We start from the raw sequence: 27641 nt of genomic DNA on the forward strand, positions 1-27641 counted from the left end.
ATTTGTCTCACTAATTATCTAATAATTGAACCTAACATCTAGAAACTAGGATTGATATAGAAATAAATCCTAGTCCCAATTTTGTGTTTTGACCTAGAAAAAAATCATTTTTTCCTCAAAGTTAATTAAAGAAAATGAGTCCCTAAATTAAAGAGTAAAATCTCATTTTATTTCATGTTAATAGAAAAATGATTTTTGGTAGTATTCTTGCTTAGATTGAAATTTACCAAACAACTTTGTGAATTTGCTTCAGTTTTTGTGGGAAATGAAAGTTTAAATTTTCTCTTTTTTTCCCCCTCAGTTTATCTGAAGATTTGTTCATTTTATCTTTCAACAAAACCCAGTAATGGTTTTGTTGATCTTTTCTGTTGTCCTTCTAGTATTTATTTCGGTTCTAATCTTTGCTATTTCCCTCCTCCTGTTAACTTTGAACTTAGTTTGTTTTTTTTTGTTTTTTGTTTTTTGTTTTTAATTAAGATCCTTGAGGTATAACATTAGGTTGTTTATTTGCTACTTCTTTTTTTTTTTTTTGTACTGGGAATTGAGCCCAGGGGCACCTAACCACTGAGCCACATCCCCAATCCTTTTTTAAATTTTATTTTGAAACAGGGTGTCCTTAAGTTGTTCATGTCCTCATCAAGTTGGTGAGGCTGGATTTGAACTTATGAGCCTCCTACTTGAGTCTCCCAAGCCACTGGGAGTTATAGTCATGCCCAGCATTATCTTTATTTTTAATGTAGGAATTTTTTTGCTATAAAATTCTGTCACATGAATGCTTTTACCACATCCCCTGACTTTTAGGATATTGTCTTTCCATTTTCATTTGCTTCTAGATTATTTCCCTATAAATTTCTCCTTCCACTTATTGATTATAATTTTCATGTATTTGTGAGTATTCCAAATTTCCTCCCAGTACAGATGCCTAGGGGCTACTAGCAAAAGATACGTAATATATTTTTAATTTTCTTAAATTTATTAAGAGTTGTTTTATCTACTATCTGATCTATCCTACAGAATGTTTCATGTGTATTGGGAAAAAAGTATATTCCTCTGTTGTAGAATGGAATGTTCTGTATATGTCTGTCTGTTGGGTCCATTTCCTGATTTTCTGTTTGTAAGATCTATTAATTGTTGAAAGTGGGGTTTTGAAGTTTTCTACTATCATGGTATTACTGTCTATCTCTCCCTTCAGCTCTATTAATATTGACTTTGAATATTTAAGAGTTTCAATACTGTGTACATGTATTTTTATAATTGTTATATCTTCCTGATAAATTGATCTCTTTATCATTATATAGGACCATTTTTGCCTATTTTTACTTTTTTTTTTAAACTCACAGTCTATTTGTCCAATATAAATATAGCTACCCAGACTCTCTTCTGTTTTCTACTTACCTGGAATATCTTTTCTTATTCCTTCACTTTCAGAATATATAAATATATATAAATTCAGTCCTTAATGCTGACATGAGTCTTTTGTAGGCAATATAACATTGCCCCCCCCAATCATTCTGTCTTTTGATTGAAGACTTTAATACATTTACATTCAAGGTAATTACTGATTAATAAGGAGTCACTACCACCATTGCACTGTTTGTTTTTTGGTTGTTTTGTAGCTCCTTTATCCATTTTTTTTCCTCTCTTGCTGTCTTCTTTTATGGTTTGATGGTCTTCTATAGTAATATACTTTGGTTTTATTTATTTATTTATTTATTTATTTATTTATTTTGTTGGTTGTTCAAAACATTACAAAGCTCTTGACATATCATATTTCACACATTAGATTCAAGTGGGTTATGAACTCCCATTTTTACCCCAAATACAGATTGCAGAATCACATCGGTTACACATCCACATTTTTACATAATGCCATATTAGTAACTGTTGTATTCTGCTACCATTCCTATCCTCTACTATCCCCCCTCCCCTCCTCTCCCATCTTCTCTCTCTACCCCATTTACTGTAATTCATTTCTCTCCTTTTTTTTTTCCATTCCCCTCACAACCTCTTATATGTAATTTTGTATAACAATGAGGGTCTCCTTCCATTTCCATGCAATTTCCCTTTTCTCTCCCTTTCCCTCCCACCTCATGTCTCTGTTTAATGTTAATCTTTTCCTCCTGCTCTTCCTCCCTGCTCTGTTCTTAGTTGCTCTCATTATATCAAAGAAGACTTTTGGCATTTGTTTTTTAGGGATTGGCTAGCTTCACTTAGCATAATCTGCTCTAATGCCATCCATTTCCCTGCAAATTCCATGATTTTGTCATTTTTTAGTGCTGCGTAATACTCCATTGTGTATAAATGCCACATTTTTTTTTTATCCATTCATCTATTGAAGGGCATCTAGGTTGGTTCCACAGTCTAGCTATTGTGAATTGTGCTGCTATGAACATCAATGTGGCAGTATCCCTGTAGTACACTCTTTTAAGGTCTTCAGGGAATAGTCCAAGAAGGGCAATAGCTGGGTCAAATGGTGGTTCCATTCCCAGCTTTCCCAGGAATCTCCATACTGCTTTCCAAATTAGCTGCACCAATTTGCAGTCCCACCAGCAATGTACAAGTGTACCCTTTTCCCCACATCCTCACCAGCACTTGTTATTATTTGACTTCATAATGGCTGCCAATCTTACTGGAGTGAGATGGTATCTTAGGGTGATTTTGATTTGCATTTCTCTGACTGCTAGAGATGGTGAGCATTTTTTCATGTACTTGTTGATTGATTGTATGTCCTCCTCTGAGAAGTGTCTGTTCAGGTCCTTGGCCAATTTGTTGATTGGATGTTACTGAATGATCAATGGGTTACAGAAGACATAAAGGAGGAAATCAAAAAATTCTTAGAGATAAATGAAAATACAGACACAACATATCGGAATCTATGGGACACAATGAAAGCAGTTTTAAGAGGGAAATTCATCGCCTGGAGGTCATTCCTCAAAAAAAGAAAAAACCAACAAATAAATGAGCTCACACTTCATCTCAAAGCCCTAGAAAAGGAAGAGCAAAACAACAGCAAATGTAGCAGAAGGCAAGAAATAATTAAAATCAGAGCGGAAATCAATGAAATTGAAACAAAAGAAACTATTGAAAAAATTAACAAAACTAAAAGTTGGTTCTTCGAAAAAATAAATAAGATCAACAGACCCTTAGCCATGCTAATGAAGAGAAGAAGAGAGAGAACTCAAATTACTAACATACGGGATGAAAAAGGCAATATCACAACAGATGCTACAGAAACACAGAAGACAATTAGAAATTATTTTGAAAACCTATATTCCAATAAAATAGAAGATAGTGAAGACATCAATAAATTTCTTAAGTCATATGATTTGCCCAGACTGAGTCAGGAGGATACACACAATTTGAACAGACCAATATCAATGGATGAAATAGAAGAAGCAATCAAAAGACTACCAACCAAGAAAAGCCCAGGACCGGATGGGTATACAGCGGAGTTTTACAAAACCTTTAAAGAAGAATTAATACCAATACTTTTCAAGTTATTTCAGGAAATAGAAAAAGAGGGAGCTCTGCCAAATTCATTCTATGAGGCCAACATCACCCTGATTCCGAAACCAGACAAAGACACCTCAAAGAAAGAAAACTACAGACCAATATCTCTAATGAACCTAGATGCAAAAATCCTCAATAAAATTCTGGTGAATCAGATACAAAAACACATCAAAAAAATTGTGCACCATGATCAAGTAGGATTCATCCCTGGGATGCAAGGATGGTTCAATATACGGAAATCAATAAATGTTATTCACCACATCAATAGACTTAAAGATAAGAACCATATGATCATCTCGATAGATGCAGAAAAAGCATTCAACAGAGTTCATCATCCCTTTATGTTCAAAACATTAGAAAAACTAGGGATAACAGGAACCTACCTCAACATTGTAAAAGCTATCTATGCTAAGCCTCAGGCTAGCATCATTCTGAATGGAGAAAAATTGAAGGCATTCCCTCTAAAATCTGGAACAAGACAGGGATGCCCTCTATCACCACTTCTATTCAATATAGTTCTTGAAACACTGGCCAGAGCAATTAGACAGACAAAAGAAATTAAAGGCATAAAAATAGGAAAAGAAGAACTTAAATTATCACTATTTTCTGACGACATGATTCTATACCTAGAAGACCCAAAAGGGTCTACAAAGAAACTACTAGAACTAATGAACGAATTCAGCAAAGTGGAAGGATATAAAATCAACACGCATAAATCAAAGGCATTTCTGTATATCAGCGACAAAACTTCTGAAACGGAAATGAGGAAAAACACCCCATTCACAATATCCTCAAAAAAAAATAAAATACTTGGGAATCAACCTAACAAAAGAGGTGAAAGATTTATACAATAAAAACTACAGAACCCTAAAGAGATAAATAGAAGAAGATCTTAGAAGATGGAAAAATATACCCTGTTCATGGATAGGCAGAACTAACATCATCAAAATGGCGATATTACCAAAAGTTCTCTATAGGTTTAATGCAATGCCAATCAAAATCCCAATGGCATTTATTGTAGAAATAGATAAAGCAATCATGAAATTCATATGGAAAAATAAAAGACCCAGAATAGCAAAAGCAACTCTAAGCAGGAAGTGTGAATCAGGCGGTATAGCGATACCAGACTTCAAACTATATTACAGAGAAATAGTAACAAAAACAGCATGGTACTGGTACCAAAACAGGAGGGTGGACCAATGGTACAGAATAGAGGACACAGAGACTAATACACAAAGTTACAACTATCTTATATTTGATAAAGGGGCTAAAAGCATGCAATGGAGGAAGGATAGCATCTTCAACAAAAGGTGCTGGGAAAACTGGAAATCCATATGCAACAAAATGAAACTGAATCCCTTTCTCTCGCCATGCACAAAAGTTAACTCAAAATGGATCAAGGAGCTTGATGTCAAATCAGAGACTCTAAGTCTGATAAAAGAAATTGGCTCCGATCTACATATTGTGGGGTCGGGCTCCAAATTCCTTAATAGGACACCCATAGCACAAGAGTTAATAACAAGAATCAACAAATGGGACTTACTTAAACTAAAAAGTTTTTTCTCAGCAAGAGAAACAATAAGAGAGGTAAATAGGGAGCCTACATCATGGGAACAAATTTTTACTCCTCACACTTCAGATAGAGCCCTAATATCCAGAGTATACAAAGAACTCAAAAAATTAAACAATAGGATAACAAATAGTAATATACTTTGAATCTTTTCTATTTTTACTTTGTGTTTCTACTAATGATTTTGCTTTGTAGTTACCATGAATCTTACACAGAGTATTTTACACTTACAACCGGCTATTTCAAGCTGATAGAAACTTCAATTTGGTTGCATGTAACAACTTCACACTTTTACCTGCTCCCCCCACATATTTTATGTTTCCAATGTCACAATTTACATCTTTTATATATAAAATTGTAGCTATTGATATTTTTGTAACTTCTTAAACCTGCTGACTAGAGATATAACTAACTTATGCAACACCACTATTTGAGGATTAGGAATTTGACTATGCCTTTATCTTTACCGGACAGTTTTTATTTTGGTATGTTTCATGTTATCAACTTACATGCTTGTGTTTCAATGTGAAGTGCTCCTTTCCTCATCTCTTGTAAGGCAGGGTTAGTGGTGTTAAGCTCTTTCTCTGCTTTTGTGTATCTCTAATTTCTGAAGAACAGCTTTGTCAGGTATAATATTCTTGGTTGTTAGATTTCTCCTTTTAGCCTATTTGAACCTATCATCCCACTCCCACCTGACTTGCCAAGTCTCTATAGAGAAGAAGTCTTCTGATAGCCTAATGGAGATTCCATTGGATATGACAAATCTCATATCCTGATGCTTTCCAAGATTCTCTCTGAAAACTTTTGATAATTTGATAATAATGTGATTCAGAGTATTGTTCTTTGTATTGTTCTTGCTTGGGGTCCTTAAAAGCTTATGAATCTAGATGTCCAAATTCCTGCCAAGATTTGGGAAGTTTTTCAACAATATTTCCTTAAATGACCTTTTGGAGCCCTTCCTGATCTCTTCTCCCATAGCTTCTATAATTTTTACATCCCTGTGCTTGTTGGGACCCTGTGGGTCCTTTATTTTTCTTTTATTCTTTTTCATTCTTCTTTTTCTTTATGTTCCTCTGATTGGCAGATTTTGAATGACTTGTCTTTAAGTCTGCCATTTCTTTATTCTGCATATTTGAGTCTGCTGCTGAAGCTCTGTATTGAATTTTTTCAGTTTTGTCATTGTATTTTTCAGTTCCAGAATTTCCATTTGCTATATTTTTATGGTTTCCTCTTTTATTATTAAAACTTCTCATTTTGTTTATGCATTGCTTCTCTACTGCCTATCCATGTTTTCTTGTATCTCATTGAGTTTCTTTAAGATGAGTTGCTTTAAGATGGTATCCCACCTGGCATATGTAAGACTCTGGGTTTGATCTCTCTGGGAAAAATGTATATTTTATTTTGAATTTTCTTTCCAGCAGCTCACATATCTCCATTTCTTTGTGGTTAGCTGCTAGACCTTTATTAGTTTCCTATGCTGGTTTCATATTTGCCTGATTCTTCATTAGCCATGTAGATGTGTATTGGCATCTGTGTATTTGAAGGAGAAAACATTCTGTCCTGTCTTTGTAGACTGGTTTTAACAAGTTAAAACCTTCTATTAGATTATTAGATTCTTGGTCTGAGGGATTACCTCCAGGACCATTTGAGATTGGTGCTAGGTCATATGGCTATTGTTGGTCTACAGAGAGGTCTGTGGTTGGGGGACCTGTTACCAGGGTCTTTAGTGAGTATTAATTCTATCTGGTCACTGGATAGACTGAACTATCTCCAGGACCTTGTTGTTTCGGACTGGCACTGAGATTTTGGTACACTTCAGGTATAAAGATAGTGGGCTTGTTATCAGATCATGGGTAGATATTCTCATGATTCTCTTGGAGCACTCTTTCTAGATCACTATATGATTCCCTAGCCATGTAGCACTGCCCTGATTGTATCTGAGAGGAACTAGAACCAAGTCGCAGGGCTACTTTAGAGTTAATAGTCAAGACCCAAGTCTTTGATCATGTGTCTGAGATTCAAAAATGAATATGTCTTTTGGCAGGACCCTGAGCAAGCAGGCCTGCGCTTACAATGCAGTTGAGAGTGATCCAAGGTGAATGTTAAGGTCTTCTGAAGACCCATACAGTGGAATCAAATCAGTAGATCAGTCGAAAAGGGCACTGACAGGGATGTCTCTCTTCATGTCCCTGTATAAGCAGAATTACTCTTAAACTTCAGCTGAGAGGAATAGAGCTAAGTTTCAGAGCCTTTTCAGGGTTTGCTGTAGGACCTAGTTCAGCTGGCATACCTTTGGAGTGTGGATGCGTGTGTCTCCCTCTGAATCCCTAGCAGGTCAGAACTCTCTGACTAAAGCTAAGAGGAGCTAGGGCCAAGATTCAGGATTATTTCAGGATCTGCTGTGGGACTGAGTTAGGAAAATCTGTTCCTAGGACTCAGATAGCCATGTCTCCCTTTGGATCTTTGTGCAAACAGAACTGATCCTTGGACCATAGTTTTGAAGAGGCTAGGACCATGTTACAGCATAATTAGTGGGTTTGTAATAAAGACCAAGATGGATGGTCTCTATCCCAAGCAGATGCCTTGGCAGATGGTTTTGGTAGCAGGACCAAGGTCAAACAGGGCTGTAGCTGAGTCTGAAGATATGGGGCCATTTCTAGGTCTGGAACCAAGACCTATAGCTGATGCATTTACCATATGCATATGGCTCTTCCCTCTCAAAATGGTCCTCCTAGGCCTTGAGCTCAACTGGGATTTCACAGACTCCTTGCTGAATCCTAAGGCTCCCACAAATCCCATTTGCCCTGGGTGGATACAAAGGGAAGACCTCCTTTTATTCTTTTGCTCAGATAACATAAGTTTGAAGGACTTTTTGAGAAAATACTATCTTAACTAAAACATGCCGAAGAAAATATGGCATAAAAAAGCATGCAGAAATATTAACTTTACATAAATGTTACAAGTTTTATAGCTGAAAAACTTTTTAAGAACCACACATAATATCACTTGTAAGAGCACTATTGAATACTTTGGTTAAAAAAAAAAAACATTGATATTTGAAAAGAGCATAGAAGAAATTTGTACAATGTTATTTTTCTCTTATATTATTCTCTTCTTCATTAGTCCCATTTTCCTTCCATCTTACTTATTAAATTTGTAAACTATTCTTCCATATTTCCCCTCTTGCCATTTTCTTTCTGTTTAAGCAAATCAGTTACAAAACATGAGCTAAAAGATTATTTTGAAAAGATTATTATCAAACACATGCTTACCCTTCCCCATCAAAAAAGGGAAGAATGTTCAAAGAAATGTAAATCATTAAAATCATTGCTAATTATTCAGAACATCCTCTGGGAAGTTACAAGAAAAGAAACTATAGCTTTTTCCCCTTTGTTGAATATTTCAAAATCAATATTTGAGAATAATTTACTCATACAAATGTACTTCATTCTTATACCCTGAAATCCTCATTTTTAGCAATAAATTATCTTTGAAAAAAACTAAAATATGAAAATGCAAGGATAATACATTATTTCAAATAGTGCTTATCGAAGTGAATGGATCTTTCTTTCTTAGTCTAAATCCTTTTAGTTTTATTTATCTAATAATTATAATAAATAATTACATCCATTGTAGTCAAATAATTCTAATTATAGCATTCGGAAGATGCAGATATTTTTAGGATAATTTTTTTTTTTTGGCAGAACCACAGAAACATAGTATCCTATTTCTCCAAAATAAATTTAGCAACTCTGGAGTTCTGGAGGAGCAAACAGGAGTAATACATGGAAAATTTCCTAAGTTTCTATTAATCATCCATCCATTTGCTTTAGAACACACAAAGCAATCTAATTTTAACAGTTGCTATGAAAGGAACTTTACAAAGAGATTCAACAAAATTGTCTACTTAATCAAAAGACAAACATGCAATCAAGTCAACCAAAATTCAAGGCAATGATTTATAAACCCAGTGAGAATGATTTGCCCAGAAATGAAGTGACTTTTAAGCAAACAGTGATGACTATGCATAGTAATGTGAAAATAAATCCAGATGATCTGCTACTCTACAGGAGATTTCAACACTGACTCTTAAAACAGGAGAGGGAGACTTTCAAGTGATTAAACATTAATAAAGGAAAACCTACTCTTTATTATCTTCATTTTTAAAAAAAAAAAAACTACTCTTGATTATCTTCATTTTAAAAGAATAAATAGGCCACTCCCGCATCCCCAGATGACAACATAAACCTAAAACCAGCTCTCAAAATCACCCTCCAAATAAGGACAAAAATAAAAGCAATCACTAGCAGTGCTGCATGCTTATTTATGAGCACCTGTGTTAAATTTATTGAGTATTTGATCCAAATATAAAGTCAAATTACTAACTCCGTGATCTTCTCTAGAAGTGCAGGAATTGGGCCTGGCTACTACAACATATGGAAATACAGGCAGTGTTAGCATGGTGAGAGTAGAGTTGCAGGTAGGGAGATGTCCAAAAGAATAGAAACACAATGTCTCCATTGGTAGATTGATGGATACCAGACATCAGTGTTATGTTGACCTTCAATTCAAGAAATTCTGAGAAATTGTGCACTGTGCAAATCAAACCAAAGCTATTAGGAAATTTTTCATAATTTTCAACTCCAACAGAGATAAACCAAATTTGTTTCTAGTCCCACAAATCTCTAGCACCAATCTGGAAAAGATGATGCTAACAATAAAAAGAAGAAGATAAATGGAAATCTATGAGAAAATGACCAGACTAGAGTTGAAATTCCAAAGAATTTTTTAATATTTTGGTATTCCTGAAAGTACCCATCAGATTTATGTTTTTTCCAACAAAAATTCTACTTTTGTTTAGGTTAAGAAGAAACTCCCCTGTTACCTACATATAAATATTTGCTTTACACTGAAGTAAGCTCAGGTATTGGTTAACTCTCACATATCACTGCAAGTAATTTATCTTCCCTGTAGCTTCCACTCCTGATCTAATATATGGTAAGAACCAGGATTTTCAGAGGAAATGCATTCCAAGACCTTCAGGAACCTCAGACTTAGGAGTATCTTAAGAGTTCATTACCTTTAGAAGCTTTCCTTTTCCTACAGCCATAATTTTCTTATACTATTTTTAGTTATAATGACTGAATTACAGGAATTGTAGTAACTTTAGTTCTTTTCTTTCTTCTCCAAGAGTTCATATTTGATTTCCCTTTGCTCTCTCAAAGTTAAACTATCATTTTATTCTTGAAAAGTGACAGATTTTATGAAGTAGTAACTAGGTATTAAATATTCTTTGACTTCTTACAGCAGATTCAAATTAGAAGTTAGCATGTAAGAATGCAAGAATGACACATTATAACATTAGGTAAAATGTATTGTATTTGCCAGATGTTCAAAAATGACTTTAGGGACAATAGGGACTGCACTTACAGGTTGACATGATAATGAAATTTTGTATTAAAACCATTAAAACACACATTACAAATGAAGGAACTATGAAACTGAGACTAATATCGTATAAAACTTTTTCATTTTTTTAACTTCTTTTGTCTTATAGCTGTTGGTACCCCTTTGGCATTTGAAATAGAAAAATAAACATTCTCTTTGACACAGATAAAATTATTTTAATAACAAAAAGTACTCTTAATAGACACTTGGCCCAATTATTATTATACTAAACATTTACAAATTAACTAGCTAAAATTAAAGTGACTTTGTTAGGACTTAAACTGCCAATAATTTTGCCTAAAATTCCAACTTATGCAGTTACCTAGGCATGAAGTTGGCAACCTATTTAACTTGATAGAAGATGATTGCTCAGGCTGTTAACTATGCTGTAGTTAGTTTTTCTGAATTCCTTTTTTTTATAAACATGTTAGAAATATGATTGGATATTCTCTAATATTTTTTTCTAGGATAATTTTGTCCTAGAAAAAGGAGTATTGGGCCCAAAGCAAAAAAAAAAAAATCATATTTTCTATAACATGTCTGTCACTATTAACAATACTATTAAAATTTGAGGCCTTGACTGTCCTTTTATCTGTGCATTTGAGTGAATTTCAAAAGCTTCTTCTCACAGCTCTTGGCCAGACTACATGGGCATTTTTAACCAATTTCCTTCTGAATGCTTGCTGGCTTTGGATTCAGCCTCTCATTCTTGACAGTATCCTCAACAGGAGTGAAACAATGACTACTTTGCCTGACCTTATCTGAGCCCACCCTTACCTGGAAATATGGAATGTCTTCATGGAACCATAGTCTTATTAACAAGCTTATTGGGAGACACAATATGTATAAAACAATTGTCTCATCTCTAGCTTTTCCTGCAATTCTCTAAAGTTGATTCCTGAATAAAGTCAGAGAGCAAAGAGCATTCCAGACCCTGTATTTTGCCTCCCATGGAGCTGCTTTTCATTCATCTCACACAAATAAATCCAAGCTCTCTTGCTCCTAAAGTAAGTCCTGTCTCGACACAAAATCTCATTCAGCAGGAATTCAATCCCAATTCTGTAAGCACAGGTGAATTATCATGACGGTTTTTCTGGGGACGGTCTGTGGACTGGGGAAGGGGTGAAGATGAAGCTGGAATTAGGTCAAAGAACACACAATAAGTGTTCTTAGAGAGCCTTTCCTTATCTACATTGCCTTGTTCCTCACTCATAAAATAGCTGCTCATCTTTGTCTCATTCACAAAACTCCTAAAATTGCTTTCAGCTCCCTGTCTTATCACTCTATCCCTAATCTTCTTCCTTATCAGATCTTATTTATTTCTTTTATAAATTTTTTCTTTGTAGAGAAATCTGACCCACCTTTCTGCTTGCTTTTAGCACCACTTGTTGCCCATCTGAATAGTACGATAAAGACCTGATAGACCAAGAAGAAAGTTTCATTTTATATACTTTTAAAAGAAGGAAGGAGGGGAGAGCTGAGTTATAGTTATAACAACAAATATCAAACACATATCCATTATTTTTTTTTAGTTGTAGGTGGACACAATACCCTTATTTTATTTATTTATTATATGTGGTGCTGAGGATCAAACCAAGTGCCTCACACGTGCTAGGCGAGCACTCTACTGCTGAGCCACAACCCCAGCCCCATCATTATTTTATGAATAATAATAATAATAATAATAATAATGTCAAAATAAAAATTTTCATGTTACACTTAATGGTACATTATACCATTGGAAATTAATAATGAACTTGTGTTAGAATCTCATAGCTCTGTTAATTATAAAATCATATTTTCTGTAGGTATTCATCACTGTTTCTTCTAAATTATCACCCAGAGATTAAGGTGCTTTTTGGTTTCAGTATTAGCATTGTGATGCTTCTAATCATTCAGTTTATTTTTATCTTATGGACAGTGTAAACCATATAATTCTTTGTATCAGAAACTGGAAGACTTAGAACCAAATTTGGGATTGTTATTCTGATCAATGTACTGAAAGGTATGGACCTTATTTTTCTGCTATTATTTTCCCTTTGTCTCATTTTCTTCATTTTGTCTCATTTTTAAGTTACATTTATATTCTAGTTGTACATATATGTGTATGTATGTATATATATATATATATATATATATATATATATATATATACTTATTTAAATTTATTTGTATATACATATATTTAAATTTACCCCTTACCCATTTTTAAGTGTATACTGAGCATTAACTACACTCATTGTATTAGGCAGTTTCTTCTTACTGTAATGAAATACCTGAGATGTGCTATTCATTTAGCTCACAGTTTGGGAGGCTCAAAGTGCAAAGGGTATGGCCATGCTCTGGCCCCATGGCAGATGGTGTACTGAACATGGAGTAAGGATCACATTTCAAACTAGAAAAGAAAAGCAGGCAAGAGGGGCCAGGTTTTCTCCTTTTACAACCATCTCATGAAAACTACCAAGGGGTTTCATTAGAACTGCCCCAATTTCCCAATGACCTAAATACTTCCCATTAGGCCCCACTTCTTAAACTCTCCATTACCTACCAGTACCTGAGAACTGAGCCTCCAATCATATGGACCCTTAAGGGACATCCAATCCACATCAAAACTGTAGTATTCTGTCCCTAATCCCCAAGAGTGCTATCTCACATTGCAAGATGTATTCATTCCATTCCCAGGAATCCCAGAGACTTAGCTGTTCTAGCATTGCTCGAAAATCCAAGTCCAAGGTCTCATCTTATTTTAGTTGTGAGACAATAAAAATTAAAAAAAAAAAAACCAAGGTACATACAAGATACAATGGTGCAACAGGCACAGAGGAAACATTCCTATCTATTCTAAAAGGGAGGAATAGGGAAGTAGAAAGGAGTGACGGGCCCAAAGCAAAACAAAACACAGTAGGGCAACATGAAACCCTAAAGCTCCAACTCGATATCCTAGTCACACTGTGGTGGGGGTTGGGCCCCCAAGGAGTTAGGAAGACTCCCCCTTCAGCCTTGCTTTCTGAGGCTTCGACCCCCAGTGCCAGTGGCTTTCCAAGGCTGGCATGGCCTATGGCATGCTCTGCATTTCTGTAGTCTCCCCTACAGCTCTACTCCCACAGCTCCACTGGGTTTATCAGGGGCTCCACACAGGGATCCCTAAACTGTAACAAACCTTTTCCTAGCTTCTCAAGGCTTCCTTGGCAATCTCAATGGAAGCTGCTGTGACCCCAGAATTCTTGCATTCTGTATACCTGCAAATGCAGCATTGAGTAGACAATGCCAAGGTCAACTGCTGGCATGAGCTGCACCTGGACCCTCTTGAACCAGGGCTGCAATGGCTTTGGAGCACTTCCCCAGCGAGCCAAAAGACCCAGGTGGTCCTGGGCATGCAGGGATGTGAGGAGCTCTTTCCTGAAATAATTCTGCCCTGGCAGGTCTCTAAAACAAATTTTCATTTCTAGGTCTCCAGTCCTGTCATGGGAGGGGTGGCCCTGTAGAACTCCGAGATGCCCCCAAGACCTTTCTCCAACTGTCCTGCTGATAAGCATTTGCCTCCTCACATATTTTGTTGTTGTTGTTTTTCTCCTTCCCTCAAATATTCTCAATCGTCCTGCTTATTTTTGCTCCTCACTCTCACGGTAACACTGGATAAAAGCAGCTAGTAATATTCATACCTCAGCCCGATTGCTTTGCCGTTTCAAAATCTCCTGTGCCTAATAAGCTAATCCATCATTCTTAAATTAAGCTTCCATGAAGTCTTAAGGCATGGACACAATGCATCTGGATTCTCCATCACAGTATAACAAGATTGGCCTTTGGTCCAATTTCCAATAGAATTCTCATTTCCATCTGAGAATCTCATCCCTACGGCCTTTGCTGCTCACATTTCTATCAGTATTCTGATCACAACTACTTACCTATCCAATTGCTAAGATGTTCCAGCTCTTTTCTAGTCTCCTGGTTTTCTGATCTATTTCCCAAAATCACCTATAATGCCTTGCTTGGGATGCTAGAAAGCATTCTAAGCTTTCTTTGACCTGTTTCTCCAAATTCTTCCAACCCTACTTAACCAGTTCCAAAGCCTGCTCCACATTTGCAAGTATGGTTACAGTAACAACTCCAGTCCTCAGTACCAATTTTCTGTATTAGTCAGCTTTTCATTTCCATGACAAAAATGCCTGAGATAAACTGTCTTTTAAGAAATAGTTGGGAGGTATGACGACTAGAACATAGCTCAGTGGTAGAACGCACAGTGCACAAGGTCTTTGGTTGATCTCCAGTGCTGCAAAAAAGGAAAAAGAAAACGAAAGGAGTTTATTCATCTCCCAGTTTTGGAGGCTGAAAGTTTAAATGTCAGGGTGCAAGATCTGTCCCCATGACAGATGGCAGGTGGTGGAGTGTGTGTAGAGGAAGGATCACATCTCAAGCTAGGAAGCAGACAAATCGAGAGAGACCAGGGTTGCTCCTTTTATAACAACCTTCTCATGAAAACAACCAAGGAGTCACACAAGAACTCCCTCATTCCTCATTTTTTAAAGCTTCCACCAATTTCCTCTAATGACACCCTGGGGACCAAGCTTACAATCACATAGGCCCTTGAGAGATACTCAAATGATATCCAAACCCTAGCATTCACACTTGAATGTAATCACTCTCCAGGATTCTTTTTTATTTTACAAAGTTGAAATTTTATATCCATCCACAAACAACTTTCCACTCTCCTCCTCCCCCAGCCCCTGGCAACCCCCATTCTACTTGTGACTCTGTGAATTTGTCTATTTTATGTACCCATCAGTGAAGTCACATAGTATTTGTCTTTTTGTGACTGGCTTATTGTGTTTACCATAATAGCCTGAGGATTCATCCATGTGATATGATTTTCTTTCTTTTTAAGACTGAGCAATATTCTATTGTATATAAATACATTTTTGTAATGCATTCATCCATTGAGGGACAAAGGGTTTCTTTTACCTTTTAGCTATTGTGAATGATGCTGTTATGAACATGAGTGCACAAATGTCTCTATTAGAAATTATACTTTAATTCTTTTAAAGAATTAAGGAAATGGATTGCTGAATCAAAGAGTAATTTTATTTATAATTTTTTGAGGAATTGCTATACTGTTTTTCATTGTAAATGTAGCAATTTATGTTCCCCTCAATAGAGCAAAAGGATTCCAATTTCTCCACATCTTTCCTAAGACTTGTCATATTCTCTCTCTCTCTCTCTCTCTCTCTCTCTCTCTCTCTCTCTCTCTCTCTCTCTCTCTCTCTCTTTCTCCTTCTGCCCTTGTCTTGGGTGTGCTTGGGTGTGTGGGTGTATTTTAATGAAAGCCATGCTATGGGGGTGAGGTGATATCAAACAAGTTTTGATTTGCATTTTCCTAATGATTAGTGATGTTGAGCATAGTTTCTTGTGATTGTTGGCTATTTGAGGGTCTCCTTTGCAGAAAGGTCTATATAAGTTCTTTACCTACTTCTGGATCATGTTGCTGACTTTCTTATTGAGTTATACATGCTGGATATTGACCATTAATATGAACATGAGGGCTGGGGTTGTGGCTCAGCAGTAGAGCACTCACCTAGCACACACAAGGCCCTGGGTTCGATCCTCAGCACCACATATAAATAAACAAAATAAAGGTATTGTATCCAACTACAATTAAAAAATAAATATTAAAAAATACATAAATATGATTTGCAAGTATTTTTCCCATTCCTCAGGATGCAATTTTCACTCCGTTGGTTGTTTCCATGGATGCACAGCAGACTCTTTTTATGCAGTCAAATTTATCGATTTTCCCATTTGCTGACTATGCTTTAATTATTACATCCAAGGGATCATTACCAAAACCAATGTCATGAAGTTTTTCCCTCTATATTTTCTTCTAGGATTTTCTTACTTTTAATTTAATCACGGTGTATCTTATGTTGTTTGTGTCAACATATTGAATGTATTTTTGTAAGTTGGGTACATTACCTTAAATTCATTCCTGAGCAAGATAGAAGAGATATACAAATACATTTTTTAATTATCCAACTATTTTTCATACCATTTATTAAACCTTCTTCAAAGCAAGAGGCAGGATATATATATATATATATATATATATATATAATATTCAATTGATTTCATTATATGTTTGAATCTTCATGCATAATTGTTTATTCTAGGTTAAGATATGCCTTAACATGCTTCACATCTCAAAAGCTTTGACTTAGAACATTAGCTTAGCAAAGTAGCTAAGTAATTTTATTTTCTATGAAACTATAGAATAAATCATTACTAGGGTACATAACATTTCCAAAACCACAGACATCTAGGCTCCTCTCTAAAAACTACAGTAGGTATGAACGTAAGCACATTTTCTTTTTTTATTCCCTTTCTTGCTCTTTTTTCTATTCTTTGTTTTCTTCTTTTGTTTCTTTTTTTTTCTCGTCTTCTCCTAGCTTTTTCCTTTCCAGTCTTTTCTCCATTACCAACTTTGCTCTACTTCCTTATCTTTATTTTTCTACTTACTAAGCTATTATCTTTCTTTTTTTTATGTCCTTCCTACTTTTATCTACGTTCCCTTTATCATCCTATATAAAAAAATACTTTATAATCCCTTATCTTAAACATAAAGATGTTCTTTGCTTCTATGGCCTCCAATTTGTGTTTTTCCACCACTATTGTCAAATTAAACTTTTAATTCTTATCTAATTTATTTGATGAATAAAAATAAATAAACTTATTTCAAACAGAATGAATAGAACAATAGATTGCAACCCGTTAAGCTGTTTAAGTCAATGAATTTTGGTTTAAACATTGCCACAGTCAAGATACTGAACATTTCTGTCAACTTCTTAAAACTCTTTGGACTCCCATGGAGTCAATTTTCCCCTCTTTCCACCTCTGCCCCTAGCAACCTCTAATATGACTTGAGTCACTATAGAAGCATTTGCTTTATAAATGGGATTTCACTGTATGTGCTCTTGTAACTGGATTCTTTCACTCAGCATAATTATTTTAGATTTCAACTCTGATGTTGCATATATCCACCATTTCTTTTTTGCTGAATAGTATTTAACAGTATGAATAGGCCATTTCTCTTATCTATTGACCTGTTGTTGCAGATCTTGGTTTATTATGGTTTGGACCTATTGTGAAGTAAAGCTGCTATCTCTAAACATTTGTATAAGTATTGGTGTGGGTAGATACCTGTTTTAATTAGTCTTGGGTAAATACATAGGAGTAGAATGACTAGATCATGGTAGGTTTATCTAAATTTATAAGAAAGCTCCAAATGGTTTTCATTTTTACAATTCCTCCAACAATGTACAGAAGTTCCAGCAGCTCTGTATCCTTTTTGGTACTTGACACCGTTAGCACTTTTAATTGTAGTTTTCCTAATGTGTATATAGCGATATGTCATTGTGGCTTTAATTTCCATTTCACTGATGATTAATTACTTGAGGTAGCTTTTCCTATGCACATAGAAAATCATATGTCTTTTTAAATGTCTTCTCAAATACTTACACCATTTTTGTTGAATTGTCTATATCTATCACTGAATTATAAAAGTATAGAATTCTTTATGCATTTTCAATACAAGTTCTTTATCCAATATATACTTTTCATTTTCTCTTTCTTTGTGTCTGAGAGAAAAAGTTTTTAATTTTTATAAAGACTGATTTATCAACATTTTGTTTTATGAGTTGTGTGCTGTTTGTGTCTTTTCTAAAAAATCGTTTCTTACTCCAAGGTCAGTGATTTTCACCTATGTTCTGTTCTAGGAGTTTTATAATGTTTAGTGTTTAGTTTTATAAATCACTTCAAGTGAATTTTTTATATGTGGTAAGGTAAGGGTTGAGACTCATTTTCTTCCATGCAGCTATGCATTTCTTCCAGTACCAGTAAAAGAAAGAAAGAAAGAGAAAAGAAAGACATTTCTTTCCTTGTTAAGTTATCTTGGCAGTTTTGTAATTAATCAATTGACCATGTCATCTGGGTCTATTTCTGTGCTCTTTATTCTATCCCACTGATGAATTAGCATATTTCTCAGGGTTTGAGTGCTATGGTAAGGTCAATTTTCTTTGATCTTATTTTCTGATAGATTATTCTTTTTAAAAGGACATCTATCATCATTGTTTTACTCAGAACCCTTCACTGATTGCCCACAAACAAGGTAGAATATGTAACCTGACACCACCCAGGGTTGTGGAAAATATTTTTTTTTTACAGATTTGTCATCTGCCTCCTATTTCCAATTAAATTAGTTACTCATTGTTCCAAATGTGTATTCCAGGCTTGTATATTTCAAATGTATATTCCAAACATACATAATGTGGAAAAAAGACCAAATGGGGTACAAAAAAATTGGTATATTTGAGCATCAATAAGAAATAAATGTTTTGATATGAAAAGACTTATGCATTAAGCAAATGCAGAGTGGCTTTGGAGGGTAAACACAGGATTCTTGCTGGAAATGCCAGAGGAACAGGCTTCCATATAATGCTAGGATGATGTAGTTAGAGCACTCTGAAAATGCAAGGGACATTCTCAGGAGATAGTGAATTCCCTGTTACTAGCAGGGGCCAGATGATCACCTATTGAGAATTGTGAATGGGATAATAGTGTCAGATGGGGGTTAGATCAGGGCACCTTTATAAGGTTCCCTCCAGCGTTGAGACTACATAAATACACATTCAAAATTTATTTATCTTTCTGTTGTTAAATATCATTTCACAGCCAGAAGAGTCTTCCAAATCATTTTTGGCTAAACCAGTGAAATATTCCATTTAAAACTTCATTCTTCAACATGCTACTCATGAACTACTGCTGAAATTAATGGGGGCTTAAAAAAAAGAGAGAGAGCTTCTGCTACCACATTTCCCATCTGCAGTTCTAGAATCATGCTTCATGGGACATTATTAATGTATCACTAAATAAGAGAAGCCATTTGTAAATTATTGTGCACAATTATTCTTTGTCATATCCATAAATTATATATCGGGCTCTCCTAGTTGAGTGGATCTAAACCGGTCAGGGCAGCAAGAAGCAACAGCTTTAGAATCTTTTGAGACGATAATTAATTTTCAAAATGCCAAGGCCAATTGGCAATAGTTAACATTACCCCCAGAGCACAATTATGGCCTAGATGCCACGGAGACAAGTTGCCCTGTATTGCCTATAAATGGATTCTCAGAAAACCTAATTTGAAATTACTGCCTTTAATTATACTGCTGATATAAATAACTTTGATAAAATTAGTGCAGCTGGCCTCCTGTTTGTTTTTCCCATTTAAATGCACTGTACAATGTAATCATCTGAAATAAACATCCATTACAAAGAATGCTTCATTTCAAAGAACATATTATTCTGCTCATCCAGCCAATTGTTATTTTCCCCTCCCCAGCCCCATTTCAATCTTGCACCTATTAAAGGGATGAACAAATTACCAAGCTCTCATAATGTACCAACTAGCGAATTAAAACAATACATTGCTGCTGAATAGGGCCATGCATTTAAAAGATTTTAATTCATTTTTATCCTCAATTACCACGTTTTCTCTTTAAACAGGCCCTGCCTGTTTCCAAATTGTTAAAAAGACATGTTCTTCTCTACATAATATAATTATGTCATTCCCTAAATAGAAATCCATATCTTTAGAAGGAAATAGAAGGTGAGCATTCATTTGTTAGGCTTCTTGACTCCAAAGTCTGAGGAAAGGGTCTCAAGACTTAAATGAAACTTTGGCTTCACTTCATTTATTCTGTTACAGGGCAGAATTGGCTGTCCTGTAGAATAGACTGGAACCCTTCCTTCTTTGTTCACTGTGGTGTGATTGTCATCTCTATCTCTACTGCAATCAGGACAGGATTTACCAAGGTCAATTCAACTCAGTTCAACTATTACCAAAATCCATTCTACCCCACAACTCTTTTATTAACTACCCACTATACACAAGACACCATGAAGATTTCCAGAATGAGCAAGACGTGGCCTCTTTTGCTCTGTTCTATAGTGAAGGGAAAAAAAAAGATTAGCTATAGAGCTGTGTGGCAGTTTGGAAGTGGTTAGACAAGGACACAGATGATGCACTAAATGCTACAGCAAGATTAATACCATATGAGAAGTTAAAAGGGTTCTTGGAGTTCAGAAAATGGGTATACATAAGGTTGGGAAAATTAACTGGCCCTTGAGGGAAATTGCAAGGCTAATTCTTGTTCTTCTCTGTAAAGTCATGGAAACAAAAGTAGGGGAATGTTTAGGAATAGCAAATGAGCTAATTCTTGCTGGGATCCCAGAATTAAAAGAAATAGATGAAGTCAAAACCAGAAAAATGAATGGAATTCAGAACACAGAAGCCTAAAATCCCAAACTGGATGTATGTATTTAATTTATCAGGTAGTGATGAATTATTGAAGCCCTTTCGGGAAATGAAAAAAAAAATTATTTGGGTTGTACTTTAGGGAGGGAAGTTTCAAATTCCTGAAAAACATGGGTCAAAAGGAGAAAAATGGAAGGCAGTGAGAACTGTGAGAATATCTTCCTATGTCTCAATAATTAACTTCATCAAGTTGAGGGAGGGGCCGAGATCTGATATTTGATGTGCTTGCAGTCAGACTTAGATCAAACACCAGAGCTACAACCTGAGCCTGGGAGATACCCCAAGGCCTGCAGGTGCAGTGGCAATCATCAACTGATTTATCCTCCAAGTATGTAACTCAAACTCTGTCCCATGGACTCATGGACCCAGTACCCACCGATAATACAGCTCCTCCTGATTGTCCAGTCTCTGAGTTTATGTTCTACCAAAAGTAGAGCCTAGAACAAGTGCTTGTGCAAGTAGTTTGTTTGGAAAATGTTTCCTTGGCAGAAAGAATGAAGGGAAAAGGAGCAGTGAGACAGAAAAATAGAAGAAGCCAATGGAAGGATAGGGGCCTCACTGAAGTGGCAACAGGGATCAGCAGGATCTCCTAAGAAATGTCAAGGCTGTATCCAAGCAGTGAGCTGGTGTGTTTATCCTCCACCTTCTGCCTTCCTTCAATTGAGGACTGTGTAGGGATTGCACCTTTACACTCTGGGGCACACTAGTACATAGGCTTTCACAGAGTGCCCTGGGTTGATATTTGGCTTGGTAGAACTTGTTCTCTTTCATAGTAGATCCAAGGCAGTTGACAAGCCTTAGAACAGTTAACAAGTGCATAGCCTTATAAACACCACTGGCCTTGTAGTTTATACCCAGGCTAGAGCCACTGCACCCTTTTCACCACCTGAACTTTGTCCAACCCAGGAATTGTGATGCTATGGCTCACTTGGCACCATCACCACTCCATCCACTACCAGCCGAGAGTGCCTTGTTATGTCTAACCATGAGTATGATCCAGCTCCTAAATTCCACCATGTCAGTCTGCTTTCTAGCACAACTTGTGGTGTCAATTTTCTGTCGATTTTGGTTTCACTCAAAGCAGTACCTGTATCAAGGATTTTGGTGCAACTGGTGTGTTTGAAAAGTTTCCCAGGAATCATAAATGGTAACATACAGAAGGATGAGATAAGGATGGGAGGGGAGTGAATTTTTCAACTGCATTTTGAAGTTAGTAATGGAAGACTGATTCCCATGGGGCTCCAGAGAAATATCCAAGATGGCTTCAGAATTTTCCACCTGAGGAACAATAAAATGGGTCACTTGGCCACAAGCTCATAGTGTCCACTTTTATTAAGGGTTTTCTTAGAGGTGTTAACTCCCTTTCAAGCTTGAACAAAAACACAAGAAAACCCAGAATAAGTATAAACCAAGTGACATTCACCTAAGGTGGGGCACTGTCACTGTGAGGTTGGCTAGCATGCTTAAGGAACTCTTCACTAGAACCTCAGGTATCATGAGAAGTGTACTGAAAGTATGTGACCCTAGATACCTGGGTATCTTCTGTCTCTCAATCTAGCTCGCAGGAAGTCTATGTGTTACTAGGCAGCCTAGGTGCTATGAACCAACCTCTTCTATTTCACAGACTGTTCCCTCATCATTACCCAGGAAGACAATCCTTGGTCTCAGAATTAGTCTTATGATTTTCTGGCCACTATGGTTCAATCTGAACTATCGACAAAGCTTATCTTGGACCTGGTTTATATTAATAGAAGCAAATACCTGTTTCTGTTGAAAAACAGGAGGTGACATGGTCGGGTGTTTTAAACTAAATTTTCTGCCATGCCTTCCCTGCTGACAATTATTATTCTATCTCGCTTTTCAATGCTGGGTTTCAACAGGAAAAATATCCAGGCTGAGTTTGTTCTCTGCACACCAACATAGCGCCATCTACTATCTCTCTGGGACCTCTCCAGGCCAGCTAGATTCCCCATTATTAGTTGTACTTTATTTTTTTAACCTGCTGAAGAACCTAGCCCTGCTCCAAGCCACTCTCCTAATGGTGAGAATTGCCAAAAATTGATTTTCCCCTTTTGAAACCATGTTCAACTCCTTCCAAACCTTGGTGTGTCAAAAGGGGCATTCTGATGACTTGCTTTGCCATTCTCTTCCACTTTTTCCTGCATATACCACTTTTATTCCATAGGATTTTAGATTTCACTTCAAAATCATTTTCCTCTATATCTAGATGTTGTCCTCAGATCATGGGGCAGGGATTTTTATGAATGCCACCCTGCCTTTGGCATTTAGTATTTTTTTTTCTTGAACTTCCATTATTGCTGATATGGGAAATGTTTAATTTAAAAAGAGAAAAATAAAAATGACTCCAGTCACTATGGCTTCAGAGCTTAATTGCATTCAGTTTTGCAGCATTTCTCACCCTGCCCTTTCCATTTCCTGAGTACACACGGAGCAGGGGCCTCTGTGCAGATTCTGTCCTCTGGATTTACCAGATCTGTTGTAAAGTGCTCCTGGCCTGGGAGCTGGTGGCCAACTTTCCAAATACAGTTGAGCAAGGCTCTGGCCTCCCACCTATTTCAGCTTTCACAGGCAATGCCAGGCTTCTTGACTGGGCAGTCTTCCCTGTGTCCCACTGTTGGCAAGTCACATTCACTTTACTCTGGTGGACCCTACTTGCTCTTCCCGGTGAGCAGTTGCAGCTATCTTTCACATACCCAAGAAAGCACTGATGATGTCTGGATTTCCTCACTCTCCCGCCCCCTCAGGATGAGAAAAGGCAGACCTCCCGTCTATCCTCTTCTGTCCCTTGTACCTTCCCACAAAGGTGCACAAGAGGCACTGCTCCTGCTGGCTGAAAAGCTGAACTGAAAGGAACAGGCTTGAAGAGCAAGGCTGTGCTTTGGCTTCCCCCAGGAATATCCTGATGAGTCTTCCACATACCCTGCCCTACCCCTGCCTCTCTTCTCAGCCTAGGTTCAACCCACGGTGGATAAATGGGTGATAGAGATAGTGGGATTCACCCCTTGTTCTTTTTCCCCGGTCTTGCTCTTCAGCAGAAAGACTGTGATTTTACTTCCTGAACACTAGAATTTTCCCTGGGTCATTCCTTCTCTCTCCTTAGACTAGGGTTACAGTAAAGCTGTGTCTAGAATTCCAGGATCTCTTCTGGCTATATGAAAATGAGATCCAAGGATGAGAATATTCCCAAATTCTCTCTTTCAAAAAAAAAATCAAACTTTCAATATTATCTCACTGGAGTCTCAGAAAAACATCTAATGTGAAATTTTAAAAGCAAAGCTGTCTCTCTTTTGACTAAAGCCAGAAGTTCGTAATTCTGGAAGCACATTATAGTAACTAGGGCAGTTTTTAAGAATAGTGATGTCTAGGTTGTGTGTCCAGATCCCAGCCCTAAAAGATTCTAGAATCAGGCTCAGAGAAAGATATTTTTTAAACTTCCCAGCAATTTTCTTGTTTAGCCAGGATTGAGAGTCACTGACCTAAGGCTGTCACATGTCTTTCCCTCAGGGAAATACCATTGAGTCCACGTGTCCATGTCCATGATTTATGAGGAATGCATAAAAAGAATTTCTACAACACAGACCCACAAATTCATGTTATCATCTTACCAATCCTTTCGAGCATGTGTTACTATTCTGTATTTAGTTGAAAGGTGATGTGGAGCTCAAAGAGGTTAAGTAATCACTGGAGACAAACACAAATCTTTATTCCTGATACTAATAGCCACCATTTACAACATTCTAAACATGATTTTTAAAATGAACCTCCTATTATTAAGATTAGATATAGAAACAGATAATTTGAAAACTGAAGACTTTCTGTAATCCTAAGTCATAAAGATAATTACTCTCAATGATTGGCTGTGAACACCTCCAAGCTTTTTGTGTCATATGCAAAGACATCAATAAAACACTATTTCCCCTAATAAGATCACACTGTATGCAATTTTGAAACTTAATTTTTCTCTTAAACATATATTCTACAGCCGGGCACAGTGGTGCATGCCTGTAATTCCAGTGACTCGGGAAACTGAGGCAGGAGGATTACAAATTCAAAGCCCTGTGAAACAATTTAGTGAGGCCCTAAACAACTCAGTGAGACTCTGTCTCTAAATAAAATATAAAAAAAGGGCTGGAGATGTGGCTCAGTGGTTAAGTGCCCCTAGATTCAATCCCCAGTCCCTCCTACCAAAATGTTTACCAAATTGTCCTCCAAGTAAGTGAAAACTTACAATTACTTCAACAATATATGACAATGATTTGGTTTCCACACCTCAGTGACACTAGGTGGGTATTAGCAATCTTTTTTGAATGTGCTCATTTGCTAAATGGAAGTGGATACCCATTATTAACTAAATTTGCATATGTTTACTTATTTAAAATTGGACATCTTTTTACATATGCATTTTGATCCTTTGTATTTCCTTTTCTGTGAACTACCTATCTGTGTGTTTCACTCATTTTTCTATGAGATCAATTGGCCTTTCTTTATTGATTTGTGAGAGATTTCTGAATGCCAGAGAAATATGGTGTTATTTGTGGTTTTGAGTCTTGTCTGGTTTGCCTTTGAAGATTAGCTGAAGTGTCTCACCCTATATTACTTTCCAATAACTGTGTAATGTATGGCTGCAGACTTGCTGATTGTGAACAACAAAAATTTATTATCTTAGAGTTCTGGAGGTTGGAAGCCAAACATGGGCTCCATGGGGCTAAAATGAAGGTGTCTGCAGGGCTGGATTCCTTCTTCAGGCTCAAGGGGAGGACTCTTTTCTAACTTTTCCCAGTATCCACAGACCATTTGCAGTCCTTCACTCCAGGCCCTGTCCCTTTCCCTTCAAGCCATCATCCATGTGGCATATTTCCTTCTCTCTGACCTCTACTCCTCTATCATTTGTTTTTTTTCCATCTGACCTAATTCCATTGCCTCCTTTTTATTAGGATCCTCATGATTACATTGAGCCTACCAGGATAGCTCAGGATAAATTCCCCATTTCAAAATTCTTAACTACATATGTAAAGTCCTTTTTGCCATGTATGGAAACTTGTCTACAAGGTCCAGAGATCAGGATGTGGACATCTTTGAAGGACTGATATTCAGCCTACTGGGCCTCTTCTTCCCATGTTTTTCTAATGTCTTGAGTAAGAATTAATTTCTCTTTCTCTCTGGATCCCACAATTCTCAGCATGATGATGATGATTCCCATATTTCTAATGTGAGAATTTTTAGAGCTTCTGTGAAATTTGGGCTAATCTTTTTACTCTTATTCTTACTGTCCTGGTGACTTAGCTGTTTATCTCATCTATGCAGTCAGACAGGCCTGAATCTAGACTGGTAACTCACTTGGTTTCCTCATGTGTGGAGGGGGAGAAGCTATCCTGCTGGATAAGAGAACAGATGGCAGAATCAGATTCCTGATCCAAATCTCTGCTCCACCACCTACGAGTGAAAATCTGCCCTAATTTCTCAGTTTCCTCAACTACAATACACAAATAATTACAGTATTTACTACATGCCTTTACTATATTAATTGAATATGTGGAAATGGCTTAAAATAATGACTGGCATAAATATTTACTAAAAACTATAATTTATTATTTCTCATTGTGAAGTTATTGTAAGAATTAGAAATGGTAGATAACACCACAACAGAAAACAACACAATGCACAGGGTAAATTACCAGTACACTCTTGCTTTCCATTTATCTTCATCTTCTGTGTTAAAAACAATAGCTTAAAGAAGTCAAATAAAGAGAATGCTGTATTTCAAAGGTAGAAAATGTAGTGAAATGTATTCAACTTTGTGATAATAACCTGAATTATTTTAGGCTCTCATTCTCAAGCTCAATATGTCACAGGGTTAAAAACATATGAAAGGTCAATACTGTTGCAATGGAATGATTTTATTAGTTCCACTGATGAAATGATAATTGTGTCAACCACAGGCTTTTAAATATTACAAAGTGTTTTCAAATATATTGTCTCATGGGGCCTCAGTGTTAACTCAAGGCAGTATGTAGCAATCTCATGGCTATTTGATTATTTCAGCTCCCCAGATTATTATCATCTTTATCACATAATAGCATTTTACTCCCTTGGTTCATGGGCTCTCCCATTGTTACCTATTTGTTTCCCAGGCAAATTGAGCTAGTCCACTCAAATGATTATAGTAAATAGAATAGAAACTTGTGGAATCATCTTCCTCTATGGTGTGAAGCAACAGCAGAGTGGTACGGCAAATCAGCTGTTCCAAGTTCCTCAAAATGAGTTTTACTTTTGCAAAAGAGCCTCTAACTTCCTGCATTCTGTGAGCTGCACTGTGAGCAACATGACTGGCAGCCACGTTTGTTGTAATTTTTTAAATATGTGGAAAAAAAGCAAGATATCGACCATGTATTACCTTAATCAAGATGCCAAATTATCTAACTTGTTTCTCCAGGCCAGCAGCCCAACGACAGGGGCAGCTCCCAGGAGCCAGTCAAGGTTGTCTGTCTGTCCATCCACTCAGGACATTTGCAGGTAAGTGCTGAGCAAATAATCCTATTCAATATTGCTTAGACCGGTGTTTTGTGTTTTTGTTTTATAGTATGAGAATGTGTAGCTCTTGCTTCTGCTTTCCATGGTCCATGGACAATTTATTTTCCTCTAGTTCGCCTCTCCCCTCTAGTTCATTTTCTCCTTTTGATCTTTATTTACCAGTTTCTGGCCATGCTATCATTTTCATCATTCTTTTTCTTT

The 27641-nt window shown here is 36.5% G+C and overlaps 1 protein-coding gene across 17 annotated transcripts in view; it reads left to right on the forward strand.

Annotated features, from left to right (window-relative positions):
• Positions 1-27641, forward strand: part of Marchf1 (membrane associated ring-CH-type finger 1) — a 756948-nt gene that overhangs the window by 649084 nt on the left and 80223 nt on the right. For 16 of the 17 annotated variants that reach the window (XM_058580391.1, XM_058580385.1, XM_058580387.1 and 13 more), the window contains one exon: positions 27343-27422. In XM_058580391.1, coding sequence (XP_058436374.1) covers positions 27343-27422 — 80 coding nt within the window. Of the gene's footprint in view, positions 1-27195; positions 27423-27641 lie in introns of those variants that run through there. The other variant, XM_046447732.2, reaches the window with a different exon arrangement.

This window comes from Marmota monax, unplaced genomic scaffold (assembly GCF_021218885.2).
Source record: "Marmota monax isolate L192 unplaced genomic scaffold, Marmota_monax_Labrador192_F-V1.1 WCK01_AAM20220418_F8-fsc00040, whole genome shotgun sequence".
Taxonomy (NCBI): Eukaryota; Metazoa; Chordata; class Mammalia; order Rodentia; family Sciuridae; genus Marmota; species Marmota monax.